The sequence below is a fragment of the Phaseolus vulgaris genome, chromosome 8 (genome assembly GCF_000499845.2).
Source record: "Phaseolus vulgaris cultivar G19833 chromosome 8, P. vulgaris v2.0, whole genome shotgun sequence".
Taxonomy (NCBI): domain Eukaryota; kingdom Viridiplantae; phylum Streptophyta; class Magnoliopsida; order Fabales; family Fabaceae; genus Phaseolus; species Phaseolus vulgaris.
In genome coordinates, this window is record NC_023752.2 from 59,145,907 (window position 1) to 59,167,596 (window position 21,690).

General features: G+C 33.5%; 4 protein-coding genes across 6 annotated transcripts; 1 reads left to right on the top strand and 3 right to left on the bottom strand.

Moving 5' to 3' along the window:
- Positions 1-549: 549 nt before the first annotated feature.
- On the bottom strand, positions 550-3,210 carry LOC137823602 (uncharacterized protein At1g65710-like). Its single transcript, XM_068628807.1, has 2 exons — positions 1,814-3,210; positions 550-1,585 (listed from the first exon to the last, which is right to left on the bottom strand). Exons 1-2 carry the CDS (start codon positions 2,906-2,908, stop codon positions 722-724), a joined length of 1,959 nt encoding a protein of 652 aa, XP_068484908.1. The 5' UTR covers positions 2,909-3,210; the 3' UTR covers positions 550-721.
- Positions 3,211-6,586: 3,376 nt separating this feature from the next.
- LOC137823604 (deoxyuridine 5'-triphosphate nucleotidohydrolase) lies at positions 6,587-7,595 on the bottom strand. The gene is made up of 3 exons (XM_068628809.1): positions 7,249-7,595; positions 7,077-7,168; positions 6,587-6,993 (listed from the first exon to the last, which is right to left on the bottom strand). Exons 1-3 carry the CDS (start codon positions 7,578-7,580, stop codon positions 6,749-6,751), a joined length of 669 nt encoding a protein of 222 aa, XP_068484910.1. The 5' UTR covers positions 7,581-7,595; the 3' UTR covers positions 6,587-6,748.
- A 1,253-nt stretch (positions 7,596-8,848) lies between these two features.
- LOC137823603 (2-hydroxyacyl-CoA lyase) lies at positions 8,849-11,949 on the bottom strand. The gene is made up of 2 exons (XM_068628808.1): positions 10,190-11,949; positions 8,849-9,407 (listed from the first exon to the last, which is right to left on the bottom strand). Exons 1-2 carry the CDS (start codon positions 11,564-11,566, stop codon positions 9,093-9,095), a joined length of 1,692 nt encoding a protein of 563 aa, XP_068484909.1. The 5' UTR covers positions 11,567-11,949; the 3' UTR covers positions 8,849-9,092.
- Positions 11,950-18,330: 6,381 nt separating this feature from the next.
- On the top strand, positions 18,331-21,479 carry LOC137823605 (CBS domain-containing protein CBSX3, mitochondrial). Of its 3 annotated transcripts, none has more exons than XM_068628810.1 (6): positions 18,331-18,534; positions 19,439-19,705; positions 19,801-19,882; positions 20,573-20,646; positions 20,878-20,938; positions 21,144-21,479. In XM_068628810.1, exons 1-6 carry the CDS (start codon positions 18,364-18,366, stop codon positions 21,284-21,286), a joined length of 798 nt encoding a protein of 265 aa, XP_068484911.1. In that variant the 5' UTR covers positions 18,331-18,363; the 3' UTR covers positions 21,287-21,479. The 3 variants fall into 3 exon arrangements, with proteins under 3 accessions (XP_068484911.1, XP_068484913.1, XP_068484912.1); XM_068628812.1 differs by having other exon boundaries at positions 18,453-18,620; XM_068628811.1 differs by lacking the exon at positions 18,331-18,534 and adding an exon at positions 18,789-18,969.
- The last annotated feature ends 211 nt before the right edge of the window (positions 21,480-21,690 follow it).

Genomic DNA, 21,690 nt, shown 5'->3' on the forward strand with positions numbered 1-21,690 from the left:
GTAAAACGTTTCCTTGGGTAATTTTAACAACAAAAGTTGTTTTGCCCTAGATACGCGTCTGTTGAAAAGACCAAGTCAAAGCCATGCCTTTAAATTTTAATTACTATTATTATTAAAAAGTTGATACGAAATCAATGTACATACAGTTCAATATTACATCATTATTATCACTGGAAAGAAAATCTCTGCAACTCTTTGTAATTTACAGAACTCTACTTTTTATTTTTTTGTTAATGAAATAAAATACTTGAAGTTAAATAATTAGTTAATAGTTTGAATTGAAATGTGCAATGGATGATGACATTAGAAGGCAAGGAAAAGCAACACAAAGGGGAAGAAAAGATTTTTTATGAGTAAAATATAGTTTTGTATTATCATTGGTTCAACTAAGTTCTAAATCTTTGAAACATTGATTTAAGTTTATGTAACAAATGAATAGAGTTTGAGCAGTCACTTTTAATTATGGTTGATACACAAATGGTGTTTGTAATCTTCCCTCTGTGTATTTGAAGAAACGAAGAGCATGATATAATGCTGCCATAACACAAGTTCAGGAGCAATCACACAAATTGTTCATAAACAGAAGAGAGATCAACTTGAATTGGCCTTGATGAATCAAGTAAAAATAGTTGCGAGTATGCAACTCAAAACATCAGAAATGTCAACCTCGTTGAACATCTAAGATACAACACAAAAAGGTGGAATTCATGCATTATCATCATCACACACACACACCCTTATCAGAACCAAGCCTGCCACGTCCAATGCCACTGCTGTGTTCGTGATCACAGTCTGTTCTTTTGCTATTCAAATTCTTCTTCTTCTTGATATCAGAGGACACTTTACATTCCAAACTTTTCTGTCCCTCTTCTCTTGAGCTCAATCTTGAAGTCCAGCTATCTGTTGAGTCAGCAGAGTTTGGTTCCCATGAAGAGCAAGAAATGGCCCCCCAGTGATGTTGGCCACTGCTGCTCACAGTGAAGCTGTTGCTTCCTGAAGACTCTTGGTCATCCATGTCAACTACCGCACTACCCCTCTTCACCGTCACATACTTGTGCAAACTCGGTTCCATCACATCATCACCAACATCTACCTCAGATTCCACAAAAGGGTCCTTGGAACCTTGCACTTTCTTTCCGTAGTACCCATTCCTGAAAGATTGTTGAGTGGATGGACTTTTTCTGTCCTCAGAGAAGGCACCGGAGAAATTGGAGCTGGTGGTGTAGCTGAGATCGCCAACAGCTTCAATGATAGAGCAAGCCTTGGTTAGACAAGCTGGGAGAGATGTAGAAGAAGGTTGTTGTGGTGTGTTCTTTTGATGGAAGTTCTGGATGTCCTCAAGCAGTAGGGAGGCATAGGAATGTGTAGGATTCACATTCACCACAGATTCAGGATTGATGTCTAGGTCTCTAGATCTTCTAGAAGATCTGCTTCTTGTTAAACCTTGGGGTTTAAGGTTGTCAACCCCTGATGACGCCACCGTTGTCTTCACCACAGCACTGTCTAAAGACACGTCCTCATGGTGCTCCTTTGTCTTGCAATTCACAGTCACACCCTTCTCCAGTGCAACTCTGCCATTTGGTTTCTGCAGTGGGAATGGCAAAACATCATCTTAATACCATAGTAACTAGAAAATTACCGAAACCAGGCCAATTTTTGAATCTTCCATAGTTAAATTAATAAATAGGAAAGGTAATAATGATTACAATTTACAACTAATCATGAAAACAAATCAACATTCCTCATTTAACCCAATGGCATAAAAGCTCAATCACAACAATAACACAATTCTTTCCAGATACCAAGTGATTACCTGCATGGCTTCTGCTTCAGTTTTGGGCTTGTTTTGTTGTACCTTGCTGTTATTATCAACCTCACTAAGAGGGTTTCTTCTGTAAGGAGATTGTTCTGCTTTCCTTGAGGAGTTATTACGGCTAAGAGAGGGTTGTTGGTGCTGCTGATTCTCACTCAACACTCTAGCACTTGCCACATTCCCATTAACTCTTGCAGGAGACTGAGTACGTGGTGATGCGGCACCCCTTGAGCCAACATCTCCAACATTTCTCTTAACAGTGATCCTCTTGGTGCCAGATTCTCCACCACAATTGTTACTCTTATCCATAGCCAAAGAGGAAACAGTGGGGGGAACGGACACCATTTTCCCAGGCCTAGAACTTGCATTGTTGTTGCTTGCATTTGCAGAAGTGTCAGATGATCTTCTACCAGGAGACCTACTCAATCTTCTTTCTTTGCCAGTGGATTGGTCTCTTTCCCTACTTGGGGTTCTTCTCCTTCCCTGAGAACGCCTGGGGGACTGGCGGTGGCGGCGGCTCTCCGCTGCCACATCGTTCTCCTCACTGCCACTGCCCTTGGCTCTCCTTTGGTCATCCTCAGCAGAAGGTGTGTCATTGTCACAGTTATCAAAATCAAAACTTCTCTTAGAGCCTGAGTACTTTCTACAAGAGCTGCTTCTGCTGAGCCTCCCACACTGGATCAGAATTGCATCCACCTCTTCTTTGGTGCAGCTTGAAGTCCTCACTCCCAAACCAACGTTTGGAGTGGAAGGCGCAAACTTGTTAACCATTGATTCTTCATTGCTGGAGGAGGCCCCATCACCTTGTTGTGGTGCTGGTGACTGAACAACAAAAGGTGGGGATTTGGAGGTTGTTGTTCTTTCCCTATCATCATGGCTCTTCCTGTGTTTGATGATGAATACCTCTTTCCTCACTTCACCTTCATCTTGTGGTGCTGCTTCAGGGTCATGTTTCTCTTGCAGTGTCTTCTTCTTGAGGCTCACCTCCGGGTCAGTGGGTTTGGACAAGGTGACACTGACACAGTTCTCAGAATGAGAAACTGTGTTGGATGAAGTAGAGGAGGACCCATTCTTCTTGCTCAAACATGTACCCATAGGGGCTAGAGAAAGAGTGGTAAATGACAAAGAGAGTGAGATAGAATTCGAAGAAACAAAGGAACAGGGGCACCCCAATAAGAGAGAAAAAGGAGTTTAAGAAGATTTGAATTTCAATTAGAACAACAAAGGTTGTGGCTCGTGGAAAGTGAACGTTCTCCAAGAATCATTTTTTATTAACTTTAATACTAAGGGGAAAATGAAAGATAGAGGAAAAAAATTCAAATTTGTTGTGACCCAGATGACCCCACTGAGACAAAACCTTCAATTTGTTAGCTTTTTCTGAAATAACTAAATAATTTGCAAAACAATTTGGATCTTTGGTACATATGCCAGATGGGTATCTCCAACGTAACATGTTGTGTTTGTCTTCTCTCTCAGGATTCAAATTCGCATGATAACGGATTAATAAAGGAACAGTGTAAACCTAGAAAGTTGCCAGTTTTTTTTGTATTAAACGGTTAAAAAATGAGCAACGGCTATATTCGTTTGGATTATTGTTGGTATTTGGGCCTTCAACAAGAATGTTCACACTCACTCACATGTTCATATGCATCTTCTTCTATTCATTTTATATACCACTGCTGTTTCAAAATACTCTCAATTTTTACCAAATTTTTTTAATTTAGTATACATTTTAATTGAAATGTAGTAACTATGGCTTTAAATAAACGCTTCATCATAATTGTTAGGGATTATTAATGAGTAATTAATAAGCATGTGGAACTTTGTTCACTAACACACGCAAAAGAAAAACTTGATTCAGCATTGGTTTCAACATTATTGAAATGAAGTTAAAGTTTGGAAAAGAAGGTCATAAACTGATATTAGTGGCAGTGGAAAAGTTTGATGAACTATTTTTTCTTGAATTGAGATGTCAAGTACCAATAAAAGGCTATCACATTCCTTTAATAAAAAGTAAAATCTATTATAAATATAATAAATAAATTATTGCTACATAATATACTCATAATTGCAGCTCTCTACTACTTTATCTCCCAGTCTTTCCCAAAGTGATACCACTTATGGTTTGGATATGATTGCAGGATAAAGAAAAGAAAATTTAATTATAAAAAATAAAATTTAAACTGCCCTTTTTTTCCTTATTTTTTATTCAATTTAAATTTCAAAATTAGAATAAATAATATATTTTTACACTGTAACTTATTATAATAGAAATAAAATTATTTATATCACTGTACAAAAAAGGAATATCTTACTTGTTAACTACTTTTTAGATAATTTTACTTTATTTAATAAAATAATTAAAAATTACTATATAATTTTTTATTTGAAAACAATCATCATCATTATTTTAATATTATTTTTTATAAAATTATATACACACATAAATATACAATAATAATTAAATAATAAAATTAAAATTTAATTCTTTAGTTATTAATTTTGTATTTTTATAATATGTTCTTTATATTTTATATATTAATTAAATTAAAAAGTGATCAATTACTTTGTATATAGTTTATTTAAAGTTTATATAAATGCTTTATATACACTTTCTCAAAGGTTTTGGTGACTTTGACAAAAATTGGGTTAAAATTAAAATTTATCATTAGTGGCCTTGGAATTCGAAGTTGTTATTTTTTTTTTCTTCCCTTTTGTGGAAAGTATTGAGTCCCATAAATGGTGTGTAAATTGGAGAATTCAATCAAAGTGAAGAAGACAATAAAAAGTAGCCTCTGACCTCATAAACTAAGTTTCTAGAGGTTTAAATTTTAACACTTCTAGAATTTAGTTGTAAAAAGTGTTAACTTTTTTAGTTTTTTAAAATTAGTTTTTTAACTGTATCATAATACAAGAGAAATTTCTCTGTGGAACATCATTCACATTTCAAAAAACTACAAAAATGGAATAAGTTTAGTGAGCATAAAGGGAAGAGCAAATCAGCTTTTTGTCAGACAAAAATCAACTGGGTTTTGCATTCAGTAACTCATGAATGTTAACCTGTACCCATATAATTTTAAATGACTATTTTACTTCAAATGTGGAGAACAATATTTTTTATTTTGAAGTATTTTTATATTTATACCATTTATGGTGGCTTGCACTGGTCAGAAGTAGTGGTTAGTGTAACTGATGGGTGATGATGATTGGTGAGCATTGTGGTTGTGTAATTTCATATGTACTCATAGTCTTCACTCGGTAGCATAGCCATAAATGCAGTTCCAGCTAGGTAGACCAGACTAAGTTTCATTACAAAGTAAGTCTCAAATAGATGTTAGTATGCATTGATCGTTTTGTTTAGATATATTTTTCTAATGTATATTTTAGTGTGTTTACATTCATATATTATAGATATTTACCCATTGCATTATATGATTAAAACTAGTGAAGGTGAAATTGTAAAATATTGTTTCATACAAACATTAAACGTGGTCTACATATTATTATACATAGAATGAGTTGCCTCAACAACTCTTTACTCATATATTAAGAATTACACGCACATATATTAATCTTGTAAACAATTAACTTTATTTATACTTCTTATTTTCAAAATATAATAATATGTTCTAAATTATTTAAAATATATTTTTAGATAAAAAATGTCTTTCTAAATATGCAAACACTATTACATTCTAAATTAACATTTCAAAGGTATTTTCACATAAAAAAAATACATTACAGATTATAAAATTCAAAATGTGTTTATTACATTTTATATTATCATATTAAAAAATACGTTCTAAAATACACAATGGCAACTTTGCCATTTCATCCCTCAAGAGGGTGGGGTTTAAATTCATGAGGGTGTAAAATGTAAAACCCAATCAACTCCTTTAATTTCTAATGTTTTTTTATTGGGCTTCAGACTAACCCAGTTAAATTTTAAAAGCAATTTAATAGGGAAAAATAAAATGAGTTATGGGCCATGTGTTGGCTTCATCCGATTATTTCTTTATGCATCTTTCTGACGAAAACGATTTTTTATTTTTACAATTTTCCGAAAAGGTTTTCCATGTGTATTAAGAAGCTTTAGCATAAAACGTTCTGAAAACATCCTTGTAAAATATATTTCAAAGTGAGAATTCTGGATATCATCTACAGTACATAATCTAGAATAACGTTTACAAAATATTTGGTCCGAAAACACTAAAATTTGAAACCTTTTAGAATGTCCTTTCTATAAAGTTTTTAGAAACCTTCAAAAATCTTGTTCCGAAATAACCTTACGGAAAAGTTCTTATCAAGCAGTCTTCTGAAAGTGCTGACATAACAGCCCAATTAGTCCCAAAGATGATGTGAAAGAGGAGATTAAAACCGCTTAAGCATCTAATAAGTCAATTAAAGAAACTTCTCCAACTCAATACTCTATCCATGACTTGGACAGAATTGGAACACTAACTAGAAAAAGAACTTGAATACAACTAATAAAAGCTTTAAGAAACTACTAGAATAATAGTGAGGTCTATCATATACAAGATTTCCTTTAGTTTATAGCTCAAAAACTATGAAGGTTAACTCAAATCAATGTCCATATGTTAAATTTATGTTGAGTATTCTCCAAGTTATTAACATATACTCGTCAAAGCAATTCTGCAATCAAGAAATTCGAAAACAAGTTTTCCCAATTCTGAAAACCTTCCCAAAAAAAAAAACTTTGACTGCGTTTAAACCTAGAACTGGCATTTGCAAAATTTCCTCCGAAAATCTTGGTTACGGAATTTTAACTTCTTTTTATAATAACCATGGTTTAGAAGACAGAAAGCATCTACACATATAATGTCTGATAACATCCATAGATAATACCTAAAGAGGAGTTAATCCGTTTCCAGCCCCACCAACCGCTCTACAAAACAACCAACAGAGCATAACAAATCAAACCCCAGTGGATCCAAACCCACCTTCACCTCTCAAAGTTTCGTCCAAATCTTCAACCTCGGTAACACTCGGAGTCACAATCTTCTCAATGATGAGTTGCGCAACCCTGTCTCCAACCTTCACTTCAAAATCAACATCCGAATGGTTGAACAGTATCACACCAACCGGGCCCCTGTAATCCGCGTCAATCACCCCAGCACCCACGTCGATCGAGTGCTTCCATGCCAACCCGGATCGTGGAGCTGTAATCAAACACAGTTTAACTCAAACCGAAAAGATAAAGGCTATAAAAATTGTAAAAGGCCTTAAACGGAGAGAAAGTTACCAACGCGCGCGTAGGTCCCTTCTGGAATCGCGATGCTGATGTCAGTGGCTACCAGAGCCTTTCCTCTGGCCGGCACCTTCGTCTCCACGGCGCTATCAAAATGTCATCTCATAATCTTTCAATGACTAGTTAATTAAAATAGTGAAAGAGAGAGCGTAGTTTAAAGGTATACCTAGAGAGATCGTAACCGGCGGAGAGAGGGGAAGCCCTGGAGGGCAAAACGGCCTTGTCGGAGAGCTTTTTGACGCGTAGAAAGGGAGGGGTCGAGGAAACGTCGTCGTTTTGGTGGAGTTTTGGGATTTTGGGCGATGGCTGGCAGGAGCCGTTGGTGGCGTGAGTCTCTGGTTGAGGTTGAGCCATTATAGAAACAAGGCGATGACTTTGAACGGTTAGAATTGATGAAGGAGGTTGAAATGGAGGGTAGGGTTTATATAGAAGAGGAGGAAGAGGAAGAGGAAGGGAAAAGGCGCCCAATGTTCTAATAACACCAAATTTTCCCGCCATTTTTTTGTTTTTGGTGGGGTTTGAATGGTCAAGAAGCAGAATGTACTTATAGGGCAGTGTCAGATGCACTGAAGAGACCTTTACTCTTCGTTACTATTATTAAATTGCCTTACCTGCATACTTAATTATATTTATATTTATTTTCACCTCCCATTTATTTAATTTATAGATGTAGACTCTCTGTGTGGTCGTCTACAGAGTAACTCGTGTGAACAACTTTACAGAAAAGAAAAGGACTGAAAATAATAAGTTAAATTTCACGTCTTCTTGGGCATCCTCATAAAAGTATCAAAGTTGTGATGGAAGTAGAAATTTGGGATTTAGTTGTTGGTAGTGCAAATTGTAGAAACATCAAGATTATGATAAAGAATGTGAGTTCTGAAAAATCAAACAGTGGTATGTTGTATTTTGTTTGTGAAAGGTGGAGCAACTATCCATAGCCAACACCCTATGCAATTAGTATCCGGAAGGAGGAGCAACCATGGAATCTGGTTGTATGTTTGGATGGATTATGGAAATTGGAAGATGAAGTGCAGAGATTTAATCTCTTGGCTTGTTGTTGTCTGATGGTATTTGTATTTACACTATATAAATATTGGTGTTTAAGAAGTAAACACCAATTGAGGTTTGCCTGTTATGATAGCTGGAGTCAATAATTAAGTATCCAATTAATACTTTTGAGAAATGGAATGGCTTAGGTGATGTTGGTTGAATTTTAAGGTTAGAACAAAATCTAAGACAAACATTGAGTCGACTTCCTAATCAATCAGGAGATGGACTCCAAAGGTGCAATTTTCTTTTTCATTTTTCAGCGAATCAACTAGAAGAATTTTGTAACGAAACAATTCCAATGTTTTGCATTGGTAGTTTCTAATGTGCCAAAAACTTGGGTTAAGCGACTCAAGAATCTCAGATAGCTTCACTATATAAAGTAAATTCAATAACTATGAAAGAATATCCAAGCATTCTAGACATTGATGCAGAGTAAATCCAACAACTATGAGAGAATATCCAACCATTCAAGTCCATAAACAGGATATTGAAATCTAAGATTTAGGTTTCAGACAGTGATTCCAATCTAAGATTGTGGGTTTGTATGTGGTTTTGATCAAAGCTTTAGGGTTCAATCCAACTTTCTTCCAAGAGTTTACAGAATAGGGAGTCAATCTGTGTTGAATATTATGAAATTGACCCATTGGTTGTTTAGTGTATTCTAACCTTTACAAAAACTTGAATAACACCATGAACAGTCGTATCAAACAATGAGATGGCTAAGGTACACAGGCGAAATTACTATAGATCCACATAAGAAGGATACTGAAAGCCTTCTAAATTTGAGGGTACAAGAGAACTTTACTGTGTTGAAGTTAAAAATATATTTGATGATGGCTATGCTGAACCAGATAACTCAACCATGAAAAACCTTAGGAGTACAGTTGATGTGTTATTCAAAACAAAAAGTAAATGAAGTGAAAGGATGCTATATAGCATTTGGCAGCTATGCAAGTGAAATCAATTTTTGTGTTGCATCCTCCCACTCTCTGAACCAGCAAAGGGGTCGATCACAACATTTATTACAGCTGGTTTCCGAGCAGAGAACGATTCTGAAAGAGCAAACTTGAGTTCATCCGGCGTTCCAACAAGATACCCCTTTCCGCCAAAAGCTTCTATCAAAGCATGGTACCCTGCATTAGGGACAAAATCTGTGGGGGCAGGATCACCTTTGTGAGGTCCGTCTATCTCCTCTGGGCGTCTGCGGTCACCACCATATACACCACCATTGTTGAAAACAATCACAACCACAGGAAGCTGGTACCGAACCAATGTCTGGATAAAAGATAAGGCATCACATGGCATTCTTGTATTCCGAAAAATTAATTGCCGCAGTAACAACAAAGAAAGTAAAAACATATGTACATTCATATTAATTGAGAGAACTTGCATATACATATCATAATAACAACAATTTAAAAACTGTAGAAAAAATGGTTGGAACAAAAATTGAGTTTCTTAACTATTTAAACAAGAAATCCATTTAGATAGACTAAAATCCACAAGCATTATCATTTCAAACTTGAAGAAACTTATTTTCCTGGTTCATGATAAAAGATATAAAACTTCTCCAATCTTCGTGAAAAGATAACCAAAAACAGAAAAAATTCAGAATTACAACAAACAAGAACAGCAAAACCTAGTTTAGAAATTCTCCAAAGAAGCCAAAACGTATACCTCACACTTAGAACTCACGTACTTTCTCATCCATTTTGCTTTTTACTCTCTCATCCTCAAAGAAAATGAGCACTTGGATACTATTGTTTAGCCCAATGTAGGCTGAACCACTATTCTAATGACAGGGACAAGAAGGGTAATAAATTCCTCACAAATAACAAATCTAATCACACCTTCAGGAACACCATCCTAAAATCTATTCCAACAGATGGCAAATATGTTATGTCAATTCCAGGACTAGGTTCAGTTTGCATAGGACAGTAAAAGGAATATAAATGACAATGTCTCTCTCACGCACACATACACACTTAGTACACAAGAACAGATAAGTAATTACTATGCTTAACTAACACACAAGGCATGATGAATAAAAAATGTACCTCAACTTCAATGGCACTAAACCCAAATCCAGAATCCCCTTCAACGGCAACCACAAGCCGGTCCGGAGAAGCAACAGCGGCGGCAATGCAGTAACCAAGACCAACCCCCATGGTCCCCCACGTGCCTGCATCCAATCTTGTCCGGGGCTCGGTCTGAACTAACACAGACCTTCCTACATCCATGGTATTTGCCCCTTCAGAAACCACTATAGGAGCAGGACTTCCCAAACCCGCGATAGCATCGCGTATAATCCTCATAGGCGTCAAGAAATTAAACGGCACAACATCCTTTCCCAATTGAACCTCCATCTTTGCCACATTCTCCTTCGCCTTGTTGGAAATCGCTTGCACCCACGGATGCGTGCTCCCCAAGCAAAACGGGTCATCTTTAATCTCCTTATTCAAAACCTCAATCACGTGCTTAGCATCACCCACCAAACCCAAGTGAGGTTTTCTCAGCTCAATCTCCTCCTCACTCACATCAACCAAGATAAACTTCACATCCTTCGACCACTTCGGTGGCTCACCGAAGTGTAGAAGCCAATTCAACCTCGCTCCAACCACAAGCGCCACGTCACACTTCCCAATCGCGAGTGACCTAGCAGCGGTGGCAGCAAGCGAGTGAGTATCCGGCAACAACCCCTTCCCCATCGGAGTGGGGAGAAACGGAATCCCCGTCGCCTCCACCAGCTTCGTAAGGGCGTTCTCTGCACGCGCGTACGCCGCTCCTTTTCCAAACACAATCAACGGCCTCTCTGCACGTCTAAGCAGAGAAACAGCTTCTTCGATCTTCGAATTGGAAATAGAATAAGGTTCGGGTTTCGCGCGGTTTTTTTCTACTTCAGTTAAGAGTTTTTCCGCTTCGGATTCTGATACTTTTTGATGTAAGACATCGGTGGGGAGATCTAAGTAGCACCCACCAGGCCGGCCTGATTGGGCCCATTCCAAAACTTGGGCCACACAGGCCGGGATTTCGGAGATGTGGGAGGCTCTGACGGAGAGTTTGGAGAAGGGTTTGGTAGCTTCAATCTGGTTGAGTTCCTGAAAGTCGCCGCGGCCGACGTCGTTCTGGTTGCAGGAGCCGGAGATCAAGACGGTGGGCCAGGTGTTGACGGAGGCATTAGAGAGGCCGGCGAGTCCGTGAACGCATCCGGGGCCGGAGACGGTGAGGAAAACGCCGGGGCTCGCTGTGAGGTAGCCGTAGGCGGAGGCGGCGTAGCCCGCGGACTGCTCATTGTGGAAGGCGATGAAGCGGACGCCAAGGGCAACGGCGCGGTTGGCCAGCGACGTCACCGGAATTCCCACCACGCCGAACATGTGGCGCACGCCGAAGCGGACCAACGACTTCGCGGCGAGAACGTTGCCGTCGATCTCCATCGGTGGTGAATTGAGTGGTTCTGTTATTGGAGCTGGTCTGTGACTTACGTGGAAAGCAATTCGACTCTGAAATGTTATGCGAATTGCGATTTGGTTAACGTGCGGATCTGAATTTATACACGGTTCGAAATTTGAAACCTTGTTGAATTTCTTACACACTTGCTTTGTCACCACCCAACCATGACTTCATTCAGATAATTGATCACCCAGAGGATGTAATTATAATATAATTATCGGTAAAATAATGGTATTAATTATTTTGAATATATATATATATATATATATATATATTAGTAATAATTATTATTATTATTTCACTTATTTCTTATGCAGATATATAAATTTAGGAGGATAAAAGAAAAAAAAAAATGTGAGGCATAATTGTATTAAGTGAGAAGAAGCTAAAGGTTTTGAAGAAGCAAAATTGTTCTTTGCCAGTTCCAGTTCTCCAATCATTTGGCATGACTGCGGAGATTGGTACAACTGGTGTAACTTCATCTTCTCCTCATTTTGAATTTTATATTTAAGAACCCTAAATAGTATTTTATTTATCAAAATTATGAAATTACTGCCTTTCAAAGCTTGTAGGAATATAATAACAATTTATTTTAATTTAAATTACAATAAAACTAAATTTCATAACATGGTATTGAAAACTATATAGATTATCTGAATTTACACATTTGTAAATCAAAATGATAAGACCATTGAGTCGTTTGTGAGTGTTTTTTAAAATGATAATCAAGTATTCGGTTTTAGAAAGGATATGAGATGAGAGTGAACTTTGAGTGATGCATGTGAAATGTGAAATTCAATAATAATTTGAGTTTGTATATATAACTAGTAGTGTTAATAACTTTTGATAAAGAGTTAATATTAAGATACGTTAAAAATAAGGTTGATAGAAATGAAATAAGAAATTTGATGGCCAATATATTAAGATATTAAAATTTTAAAACTCAACTATTTATTAATTTGTTATTATTTTGTATATATTTTAGGTTTTTTAGTTTATGGTTTAGGTTCAGTGTGTAGGTTTACATTTTATGTTTTATTATTTAGGGTTTGTGTAGAGTTTTTACCTCTGAAATTAGGGTTAGTTGTGATATTTTTTACTAGGGTTTATATTTTACCGGTTTAGGATTTTAATATTATTTTTTAAAATTATTTTTTCAATTAAAAAATAATTTAATCGTTCTCAATTTTATAAAATTTATAAAAGAAATTATTCCATTTAAAAAAAATATCACTAAAGTCATGCTATATATATATATATATATATATATATCATTTAACATAAATTGAAGTTGTGTATAAATATGCCGACTTCTTAAAAAAAATGCACAGAAATCATGTTATATCTCTACTATATCTTCCAAAAAAATTCAAAATCGTATTTTTCATCATAATAAAAATATTTTCTACCCATTATGTGAATTTCAAGAAAAAATTACATCATTTTTGTGCTTTTGCCTTATGATCGCTAAAATAGTGCATATAGTTAGTAATTAATAATTCAGAAAAAAAAATAGAATTAGAATATTACATTTCAAATCCTAGTTACAATGTTAAGTAGGATTAAACAATAATAACTGATATCTTTATCCAGCAAAATCATCTCTGGACTCTTTCTTCCTACACCATAAAGAAATTATATAAACCTATAAGGCCCAATAAGTTTTACCAACAACTATATTTGAGATTTGAGTAATTTTATAAATCATCAAGCCCACAAATGTTTTGCTCTCTTTTATGTGAATATATAAACCAAGAAAATTATATGAATTCAAAATATCATATCAGAAATCTAAAATTTATTATTTAATTTTTTTTATTTATTAATATATAAATTATTTTATATAACACAACGAATGTTTATATTATTAAAATTAAAATTGTCAAATATTACCTTCTGGTCAGCTTTATTCATGGCACCTTTGGAATGTTGTTTGACCATTGAAAGGTACTGAAGCGGTGAGCCACCGCATAGACCCTCCACCAGTTACAACCTCAGCCACCCACTACCTACATGCAACCATAACATGCTTTTTCAACAAAACTCCTATTGTTGAAATTATTATTTTAATACAAACTTTATAAATATAATTTTATTAAAACTAAAGATTTTAAAACTCACATTTACAAGAAACATTATAATATATTATTACTTCCATAATTAGCAGTCTCTCTTTCATTTCCTAAAACTCTTTTATAGCATCTTTTATTATCGTTTCAAAAATATATTTACATATTTAAAGACAAAGACATGACATAACCTTTAGTAAATACTCGTGCTCTCAAATAACACTAAATATTTAATTTAAAATATTTTAGTAAAAAAGGTCAAATCAAATGAAGAAAATAAGTTTAACATCATTTCATAATAGCATGGATGCTTCTCTTTCAAATTGGAGAATATTCAAACTTGTCTAAAATTAAAAACATTTTTTAAATTATCTAAATGTTTAAAAAAACATCAAAATCAAATAATAATTTTGATGAAATATCATCTTATCAACTCACATAACTCACGTAAATTATGAAAATTTCAACATTTCAACTTAGACTTAGAATTTTTGATGACTTAATAAGGTGATGTAGGATAGACCCTTTTGAGTCATATTTAACCATGTGTGAAACCATTTGAATGGTCTAATTGAATATATGTTTTGATTAGTCTAATACTGTTAATTTGAACTTTATACTTTGAATTACACTTTTCTTGTATAACCAAATGTAGTTATTTTGGTACTTTCATGATAATGCCTAAGTTAATTAAATCTAAGCATAGTTTGTTTTATTTCCTTGATCTTGCGAATTGGAATATAAATTTGAGTGAGGTTTATCTTGAACAATAATTATATTGGTTAACTAGGGGATGGTAGTACTTTTGAGCCAAAAGTGTTATATGTAATAATAAGGAATAAGAAATTGTTTTCACTTGTCAATTTTGTAATTTAGAGTAACTCATATTTGTATAATTAACTCATCATAATTTTTTTTTAACGAATTACAATCAAAATGAGATGTTTTATTTCTAATCAATTCCACTAATTGGATAGAATCTCACTAAACAAATTTTCCTAAAATATTATAATAAATATTAAAATTTACAATATTTAATAAAAAAAATTAGAATTAAGCTCAAAAACAAAGAAAGAAAGGTTGAGAAAAAATGTTAGAAAGAGATATTTGTAAGAATAAGAATAAAAATAAGAATTTGATAGAAGGAAAAGAAATAACAAGAAAAAAAATGTAGTCATAGGTTCACAAACTTCACAATTAAGTTTCATTTTATAAAAATTATTTTATTTTTAACTTCATAACTATACAATAAAAAAAAAAAATACAAACTATTTATCCATTATAAACAATAATACATATATTTTTTTATTTAAATAAACGTATAAATATTATTTGTTAACAACACACAGCAGATATGTTCATATTATAGTATATGTTTGCACTAGTATTGTATAAAAGTTATTAAATATTTTATAAAAATGACCAATTATATAAAAGTATATTATCTTTTTCACACAAAAAAAATAAATTATTTAAGTGTCATGATTTTGTTGGTTTTGGGGCAGATGAATAACACCTCAGCGGCATGTGCCAAAAACCCTTCCCCACTAAAAGACAAAAACTCACAAGTTCCCATATCAACCAAACCCAATCGCAGTCACCACATATCCCAAATTATCTACAACTCTATTTTTTTTCAAAGATAAATTAATTAATAGATAATTTTTATATGATTTAATTACTATTTTATTCCTTAATTATATATGTATATTCTAAATTTATTATATAATTTTGACATAAATAGAATCATAGTTTATGTAAAATGAATGAGCTATAATAAATTTAAAAAATAAAAATAAATTATAACAAAAATGATACAAATTTTAAAAATAAAAATTATAATAAATAAAAAATAAACAAATTAATAACATTACAAAAAATTAAAAAACTATGAAACACCACCAACCTTGTGCATGAAGACTGCGGTGGTGGTGAAGAGTGACATGGGACCAACAGCGGCGACAACAATACCGACAGAGCAAGGCAAAGAAAAAACCCAAACAGTGCCAATGAAACAGTGGTGACCTCCTAGCAATGACAGAAAATAAAGAAATAGGATAAACAAAAAAAAATACAAAAACTAATGGTAAAGAAGAAGTAGAGATCTGGAACAACTCACCAATGGCACGAAAACAATGCAGGTTGTGTGGATACAAGAAGAGAGGAAGCACCTAGCAGAAGAACAAAAAAGAAACGAAGTGCCAAGAAAAGTATGAAAGCGTGCGTGACGCACTTTTGTGTTAAGATAAAAAATGATTTAAAAATGCGTCTAAGGGGTAAAGTCACATTTTTAAACAAAGCTTTTTGTTTTAAGAATGTGGCTATTAGGTAAAATCACATTCTTAAATAAAGCGTTTTGTTTAAGAACATGACTTTACCTAATAGCCACATTCTTAAAACAAAGCGTTTTAAATGCGGCTATATCAAATAGTTGAATTCATAAATGAAGTTAATTTCAAAAATACCATCGCGTTTTGAATGGCAATGTGTAAAAACACTTTAAATAAATGGTCATTGTTTTTATATTTTGCACTAGTGGTTGGAACACTCTCCCACAACCTTTTGTGATGGTCATCTCATGTGGCATGAATATCGTCCACTTCATTATCAACATCAAAGATTGAAATATTTGTGAAGAACGATAAAATTTCATTGTTATTAAGTATTGAATTATCGTTCTCATGAATATTGTGTTTGATTTTTTCTTGAAGAACCACTGACATTTTTGTTAACGGGATTTGTGACATTAAACTAGCTTGAGATTCTATTATGAATAACTCTTTATTATATTTGACATTTTCAAGATCAGCTAATGTAAAATCCAAATACTATTATTACTACCAATCCACTTAATAGGTACACTAAAATTTGTGTAATCAATCACACATATTCTTCAATTACACCAAAGTAAGACATTGATGATATAATAGGATGTTTATCTTAGAAAAAAAATATTGATTAAGCCTCCACCATTACTCACTATTTTGCATAGTATTTTCATTCATATTCAAATTTGGTATAAAATGAATATTAGTGTTTATTATGATTTCGTTCATATTTTTCTTTTTTTAATTGACGTTAGACGTTCAATAATTATGTTTTGATTTTAGCTTAATAGTTTTGTACTAAATAAATATATTCAATATAAATAGGACACAACTTTATGTAGCAGTGGAGCTTAATTTAAGCTTACTTTTAAACATTGTATATTAGCAACAAAAGAAATTCAAATTCATTCATTGGTTTGATTCAAATTTAAAATTACAATCTGGTTCGAGTATAAATTCGAAAGTAAGACTCAAATAAATAAAAAAAATATAAAACAACTCAACCTCCCCATTTTTAGAAATAATAATTTTTTATGTTGCATACGTTTATATTATCCAGTTTTATATTATTATCCAGTTTAAATCTGTAATTTTTAGTTTAATATTGCTATTTTTAGTTTTCTTTCATATATATTATTAGATGATTCAATGACTTAATCCAAATCAGTTCCAATATTATCATATTAGTTTGATTCATAATAAGGTTTTAAAAAATTATTTAATTCAAAGAAATCAGTATCAAAGTTAGATCTAACAATGTCTTAAACTTAGACTAATTTGTCCGTAAAAACATCCACAATTTTAGCTTCTTATATTTTTGTATGCATTATTGCATTTTTACTATTTTATAAAATTTACAAGTAAGTATTTTTTTTTTGCTACCAAAGTATGCGTAATTCGAGGACCAAACACTTGTAAGGTGTTTGTCCAAATATACCTTTAAGAAAAATTCTTCAGTTTAGTTTTAGAAGTCAAAACTCATAAAAAAATTAAAGGGAGTTAATTTTTTTTTCCCATTTTTCTTGTTTTCTCTGTTTTTTTTTCCCATGTATAACTAAAACCCTATAATTTAGGTTTAACGAACACGACTCGAATTCCTACATAGTTTGTGTTGTCTTCTAACATAATTTGAATTTTATTAATTTGGGTTTTTACAGTTATGGAAGTTAGGCAAACAAAATGAAAAGTTAGGTACTAATGGTTTGTCGAAGATTCACGTGTAGCCAAAATTATAACATCATATGTATAAGAGTTCTTAACCAAGTGTAAAAAATTTAAATTTTAAATATAATAGCAAATTAAACATATTTAAACCAATTATATAAGTTTTATTTTATAAAAATGATATACAATTCACTCGGTGTCCCATCTTACAGGAGAAATAGAAGAAAATTATGTTTTTGTTTGTACGAGAATAGGAGAAATAGTAAATAAATAAATGTAATAAATTTTTTCTCAAATTAAAAAAAAAAATACTTTACTAACTTAACAAGAAAACCAAGATTCCTTGGAAGTTTTTACGAATGTGGAATATAAGTATTATAGATACGTAACAGAAAAGAAATCTTGTCATAAATAATAATTCCCTCTTTCAGATTCTCTCTTACTTTAAATATGAGAAATCGAGTTTTGAATATTTATTGTTATGAAAACATGTTCAGCCAATAACACAATTGCATGAAAAATAATGAGTGAAATGAAAAGTAGATTACTGTGATAAGAAATATGAAGATTCCCTGAAAAATTGAATAATAGTTTAGCATAATGTAGTAATAGAGATAAGATGGGTTGTCAGAATCACTCACCCAACTAACCTAAATGCAAAATGAAATAAAAATAAAGATGTAAATTAGTAATAATAATTTGGATAATGTCATCATTGTCATGATCCAAAAGTATAGAGAGGGCCCCACTTTCACGGTTATTGTGAGATTTGAGGAACAGGTCAAGTGTTGTCATTGTCTTACGAGGGTAGGGCTCAGCTCAGCCATTCTATCTACACGCCGCTCCATCACACTCTCACTCTCTCTTTCACAACCTTCACCTTACTCTCTGGTATTCTTCTTCTTCTTCTTCTTCATCATCATCATCATCATCGGCATCTCATCTTTCCTTTCGCCATCTCCTTGTCCTGTGATCATGTACCATTCTTCAGTTTGAGTCTTGTGATGTTTGGAAATGAAGGATCTGAAAAGTTTTTGAGTTGTGGTTGATATGTTGTTATTTTGAGTGATTATGAAAGTAAAATCTAAGGGCCCACGTCTCACCCATCTTAATTAAATTCGAAAAGGATGCTAGTTTTTCAGATTTGAAATGAAAAATAAAGGCTTCTTAGTTTTAGTTAATGTTTTGTTGACGTGGGTAGGGTTGTGCTGTGTTGATTGATTTGGTTTCTCGGGTACTGGATTTTGTTTTGGTGAGCTTTTATGTATTGACATCCAATCCATGAGCCTTTGGTGATCTAAAAAAGAAATCTGAAGAAAGGGGGAGGTGAGAGTGTGGTTCAATTTTTGATGTCCATCTGGGGATTGGATCTGTGAATTTTGCATGTTTCACTGTTTCTGTTTTGTTTTTAAACATTTTTGACATACTTATGACTTGTAAGGTGATTTTTTTTTCTCTAACATGTCTCAACTTTCCCGTTTGAGATTCTTCAATGGATATATGAAGATAAGTAAATCAAATGCTTTCTATGATTTGAGCCAACTATTTGTTAATTGGACAAGAGGGTTATTCTGTTCTTGGAAGATGGATCCTGGATCTAATCGAAGTAATGGATTCTGTGACTCCAGAACTAGTTTCTATAGAATCTCCCCATTTGCATGTACTTTGTTCTTGTACAATTCTTTGCAGAGTGCAATTTTCATCACTTATTCTGTCATAAATCTGTGCATAGATAGATTTGAGACTAATTAATTTGCAAAATCGGAAATTCTAAGATGTTCTATCTGGTTATTAGACAGCTAAAATGCAAGGAGGATTGAGATCATTTTTGTCCCACGGGAATGTCATAAAAAATGCTGTTCTGCAACGGGTTCGCATGGTGAACCCCCTGTTACAGCCAATCGCCTCCTCACGGTTTGAATCTGTTACACCTGCTCGCATTGAGGAACATGGTTTTGAGAGCACAACAATTGCAGACATCATGAAAGATAAAGGCAAGGGTGCAGATGGCTCCTGGCTTTGGTGCACCACAGATGATACTGTTTACAATGCTGTTAAATCGGTAATGTGTATTTCATTTTATTACTATTGTTTTTGGAATAAATCTAGGAGTTTACAATGTATTGATGTATGTTCTTACATTGACATCCATTGCAGATGACCCAAAACAATGTTGGAGCTCTGGTTGTGGTGAAACCTGATGAGAATAAGGCAATTGCGGGGATTATAACGGAAAGAGGTACCCAATTAGGATGTAAATTCTTTTTATTTTACTTTTTTGGTGTACTAAGTACTTTATTGGTGTAATGGATAATTTAGTTTTATGTGTGGATGAAATTGTTTGGAAATACAAAGTAGTAAACTTAAATGTTCTATATTATAGAAACAAAGAAAGAGGAGGGGAAACTGCTTCTTTATGCTCTTTCATCTCCTTCTTCTTATCCGTGCCATCTAAGATCTTAAAATTCTATTTAGTTTTGGGGCAAGATTTTTGGTAAGTATAGTTTCTATATTCTACATGTTTTATATGTTAAGCCATTGAGCATCATATACATAATTGCTTAACTGAACAAGAAAAATGAGATTGGCATGCTTGACACACTTGGGGGCGCCCTGTAATTTCGAAAAGGATGACAAGAAAATGGGTTGTATTCACTCGATGGTGCTTTTGGCTTTCAAGATTCTGTATCTTGTGTTGTAAGTAGTAAATACCTGCATGTGTAAGAATGTTATGATTTGTGTTGGAGAAGGAAAATGTCTAATTGGCTGACTAACTAGCTAATGATCCAGTTGCATAATGTAGTGGAGGAAAATAGAATGGTCTTTTTATCAATATATTTTCATGCAGTTAAATGGTCTTAATTATCTACAGCACTGTCTGTTTGTCCCTTGGTCATTTATGTTAACTATTTGGTCTTTTGTTATGCAGATTACCTGAGAAAGATCATCGTGCAGGGAAGATCTTCCAAGTCTACTAAGGTTGGAGATATTATGACTGAGGAGGTATGTATATTATTGTACTTCTTGTGTTCACTATTCTGCCAGCTTGCAGAAAGAGCTTTTGAGAAATAAACAACTATTTTTCCAAAATTAAGCTTTACCAAACGCACAGTTATTCTATAGTGAAACTGCAATTTGTGCTATGCTATGTGTTTAGAGAATTAAAATGTTCCCCTAGTTAGTGGTGCTCCCACTCATGATAACTAAACTAAAATTCTAATGTTGTGACTGCAGAACAAGCTTATCACAGTCACCCCTAATACCAGAGTTCTACAGGCTATGCAACTGATGACTGGTATGTATGAGCTTTGATTTGAAACATTAAAACTTGTGAGATAGTTACTATTATAATCACAGTTTGTAACTGGATATTATAAAAGGAAAAATAAAATAAAAATTCACATTGTTACAATTATCATCATTATGATTTGAAACCAAGTTAGATTACATAAGCTTGTAACTCATGTATGTTTCTGATCTTATTCTGCATTTTGTTACAGATAACAGAATCAGGCACATTCCTGTCATTGATGAAAAGGGGATGATTGGCATGGTGTCCATTGGAGATGTAGTTCGTGCTGTGGTGCGTGAGCACCGTCAAGAGGTTGAACGTTTGAGTGCTTTCATACAAGGGGGTTATTAGATGATGATGAAAATCCCTGAAGAGCACTCAAGCTAATTTGGGTTAAGTAATAAGCCTGAGTGCTTGTAAATATGTTATGGCCACGGTGCCTTCTTGTTTGCTTCCCTGTAATTTCAGTTTTATGAACATTAGCCCCAATGGTGTAGCAGCATGTTAATAATAACAACTGGACGCAGTTTGAATTTGTTTTCAACTTTTGAAAGCATGTTTCACTGCTTACTGCATGGATCTTCTAATCTGCACTATGCAGATGGTAACTTTTGTTGCCTTATCATGGATGCCCCAGTTAAATATGTTACTTTTATACATAATATTATCAAACAAGTGTTTCAAAATGATTAAGAAAAAAAAGAGAGAAATTATTATTTTGTTAGTTTCTTTTCTTTATTTATCTCAGCATTTGC